The sequence below is a fragment of the Dipodomys merriami genome, unplaced genomic scaffold (assembly GCF_024711535.1).
Source record: "Dipodomys merriami isolate MVZ:Mamm:240054 unplaced genomic scaffold, mDipMer1.0.p SCAF_319, whole genome shotgun sequence".
Lineage (NCBI taxonomy): Eukaryota > Metazoa > Chordata > Mammalia > Rodentia > Heteromyidae > Dipodomys > Dipodomys merriami.
The window spans coordinates 419,501-423,420 of record NW_027204704.1 but is presented as its reverse complement, the minus strand read 5'-3'; the positions used below and the strand labels follow the sequence as shown (position 1 = coordinate 423,420).

At 39.5% G+C, this 3,920-nt stretch overlaps 1 protein-coding gene across 1 annotated transcript; it reads right to left on the bottom strand.

Moving 5' to 3' along the window:
• Window positions 1–277: 277 nt before the first annotated feature.
• On the bottom strand, window positions 278–1,783 carry LOC138841388 (zinc finger protein ZFP2-like). The gene is made up of 2 exons (XM_070042057.1): window positions 794–1,783; window positions 278–721 (listed from the first exon to the last, which is right to left on the bottom strand). The coding sequence occupies exons 1-2, from the start codon at window positions 1,781–1,783 to the stop codon at window positions 278–280; spliced, it is 1,434 nt and encodes a 477-aa protein (XP_069898158.1).
• Between the last annotated feature and the right edge of the window lie 2,137 nt (window positions 1,784–3,920).

The following is a 3,920-nucleotide window of genomic DNA, read 5'->3' as shown; positions in this document are numbered from 1 at the left end:
ATAAGGTTTCTCTCTTGTGTGTGTTGTCTGGTGGCAAGTAAGTTAGGACTTCTTGGTGAAAGACTTTCCATACATGTTACATTCATAAGGTTTCTCTACTGTGTGTTTGTTCTCTGGTGGCGAGTAAGCTTTGACTTCTGGATGAAACACTTTCCACACAGGTTACATTCATAAGGTCTCTCTCCTGTGTGTGTTCTGTGGTGGACAGTAAGGTACACCTTTTGGGTGAAAGACTTTCCACACACATCACATTCATAAGGTTTCTTTACTGTGTGTGTTATCTGATGGACAGTGAGGGTTGACTTCCAGGTAAAGGACTTTCCACACAAGTTACATTCATAAATTTTCTCTCCTGTGTATGTTCTCTGGTGGGTAGGAAGATATCCCTTGTGGGTGAAAAACTTTCCACAAATGTTACATTCAAAAGGTTTCTCTTTGTGTGTGTTCTCTGGTGGCAAGTAAGCATTGATTTCTGGGTGAAACATTTTCCACACAGGTTACATTCATAAGGTCTCTCTCCTGTGTGTGTTCTGTGGTGGACAGTAAGCTTTGATTTCTTGCTGAACGACTTTCCACACATATTACATTCATAAGGTTTCTCTCTAGTGTGTGTTCTCTGGTGGACAGTAAGGTATGCCATCCTGGCGTATGACTTTCCACACATGTTACATTCATAAGGTTTCTCTCCTGTGTGTGTTCTCTGGTGGCTAGTAAGATATGCCTTGCAGGAGAAAGACATTCCACAAATGTTACATTCAAAAGGTTTCTTTCCTGTGTGTGTTATCTGATGGACAGTGAGAGTTGACTTCCAGGAGAAGGACTTTCCACATGAGTTACATTCATAAATTTTCTTTCCAGTATGTGTTCTCTGGTGTATAGTATGATATGCCTTGCAGTTGAATGACTTTCCACAAATGTTACATTCAAAAGGTTTCTCTTTTGTGTGTGTTCTCTGGTGAACAGTAAGCTTTGATTTCTTGGTGAAAGACTTTCCACACACATTACATTCATAAGGTTTCTTTCCTGTGTGTGTTATCTGATGGACAGTGAGGGTTGACTTCCAGGTAAAGGACTTTCCACACAAGTTACATTTATAAATTTTCTCTCCTGTGTGTGTTCTCTGGTGGGTAGTAAGATATTCCTTGCGGGTGAAAAACTTTCCGCAAATCTTACATTCAAAAGGTTTCTCTTTTGTGTGTGTTCTCTGGTGGACAGTAAGCTTTGATTTCTGGGTGAAACACTTTCCACACAGGTTACATTCATAAGGTCTCTCTCCTGTGTGTGTTCTGTGGTGGACAGTAAGGTTTGATTTCTTGGTGAAAGACTTTCCACACATGTTACATTCATAAGGTTTCTCTCTAGTATGTGTTCTCTGGTGGACAGTAAGATATGCCATCCTGGCGAAAGACTTTCCACACACATTACATTCATAAGGTTTCTTTCCTGTGTGTGTTCTCTGATGTCTAGTAAGATATGCCTTGCAGATGAAAGATTTTCGACAAATGTTGCATTGAAAAGGTTTCTCTTTTGTGTGTGTTCTCTGGTGGACAGTAAGCTTTGATTTCTTGGTGAAAGACTTTCGACACACGTTACATTCATAAGGTTTCTCTCTTGTGTGTGTTCTCTGAGGGACCACAGGGTGTGTCTTCTCAGTGAAAGACTTTTCACATTGTTTATATTCTTCAACTACAGAAGACACATGAGGACTATAGGCAGCACACATCTTACCAGGTTCACTGAAAACACCCATTTTCTGACACCCAGTGACCTTTTCTATCCTCATCCCTAAGGAGTTCCCATTATTCTTAATCAGTTCTGACTTCTGTATGGAGCTCAAATGAAAACTTTTTATAAGTCTCACTTTTTCCTCCCCTGGGTTACTATTCATGACTGCTACTTCAGAGCGATATTTATTGTGACTTTCCTGACAGGTGCTAATCACATCCTCCATTTCTGGGACATCTATAATGAATAATAGAAAAATAGACAAAAACAAAAATGAGACCCACAAATTCCTTACGATAACGATATTTCCTCACATTCTGTTACTAGATTTTCAAATATCAAAGCATTGCTTTATGCAGAATATATACTTTTCTCTGTAATGTAGTAATTAAGAAAGTAGTACTGACATTTTACAATGCAAAATAATGTTTTTCTGTATTTCAGATTATTATATGTTATCCCAGGAAATATTTCCTGAAATTATTCATCTCCATACTCTTAATGCTTCCATTCTGAATCGCCCTCTATGCCCAGCACCACTGATAAGAAATTGTCCCCTTCAGAGGATAGCAGCCCTAGCATACTCCTATTTTCCTCCTACCTGCATAATACTAGTTTAAAAGAAAATGAGGTCTCCTTTCTACATTTCTTATTCTCTTTTTCTCTTTATGAATGACTTCTCTACAGAAAAAGGGAATTGCTAACACTACCTACACTGGCACACCAAATTCAGTGTGTCTCCACATGAATTCTGGATTGACAATTCCTTGAGACAAAGGATCACCTAGTTCTCTGCCACACATGACTCAGGGGCACTAGGAATACTATTGCTCTGTAAAGCTGAATATAAACAGACCCACGGGGCTCTGGATCCATCATCATCATTCAAGATGCTTTAACTCACCTGTAAAATTCTTGTCTGAGCCTTCTCTTATCCATGGTTCTGCACCTTGCTCCAGCTTCACAATCAATTCAGGTTTAGGAACACAGTGCCCTGTGAATAAGAAATAGTGGAGAACAATTGCTCTTGCTGGGTCATCATTAATGTAAGGTCGCAGACATCCTGTTCACAAGGTTGCTCCTAAATCTGGTTTCTCAATTGTTTTTGTGGGGGGCCTCCGAGTTGTGGGGCCTGAACTCTGGGCCTGGAAGCTGTCTCTCAGCTCTTAAGCACAAGGCTAGCACTCTATCACTTGAGCCACAACACCAATTCTAGCTTTATTTCCCTGCTTATGTGGTGCTGAGATATCGAACACAGGGCCTCAAGCATGCAAGGCAATCACTCTACCCCTGAGCCATCTTCCCAGCCCATGGTTTCTTTATTCTTAATAACTCCATGGTGGAGTTTCCCCCAGCTTTGAGTTTATTGTGTCCATTGTGTGGCTTGAACTCAGCTCTTTTGCTCAAAGCTAGCATTCTACTAGTTTGAGTCTTGCCTACGATTCTAGTTTTTGAATGGTTAATTGGAGATAAGAGTTTCATGGTCACTTTTCCACAGTTGCTGGCTTCAAACCAAAATCTTCAGATTTCAGCCTCCAGAGTATCTAGAATTCCAATCTTGATGCACTAAACTCTGTGTCAAGTTTGGCTTACAAATACACACGTTCACCTACTGATTTCCAGATCATACTGTCACTAGTAATGTATATTCTATCTAGACTGTAGATCCAACTATAATAATTACCCCCAGTCTGGGAAGTCAGTCTCCTATTATTGGATCATAGTTTAGAACTTTTGTACAACTATTGATTAGAAATGTTAAAGATTGAGAATAAAATTAGCTCTTGAGTTACATATAATGAGTTGAAGTTTCCCTTACAAAGAAATGACACTTGCCATGGACTGGAATCTTTTTTAGTTTTTTTGTTGTTGTTGTTTGGTTTTTTTAGAAAATGTTATGGTTCAAAGGCTTACAACATTAATCCTTCATTGACGAGGTGAGATCAGAAGTGGCAGGCTTGAAACCAACCTGAGCATGGAAACCCAGAATATACCCCAAAACAAAAGCCAAAATGGAGTTGTGGTTCATGCAGTAGTGCGAAAGGCAAACAACACCAAGCACCCCGACCTGAATTTGGCTGGCTTTTATATTAGCAGTTTTTTACCTGGGAATGGACTGGAATCTTATAGATAGATAACATAAACAGTCAAATGTCTACTAAAATAAAAGCACTTGATCTTCCAAATAAAAGTGA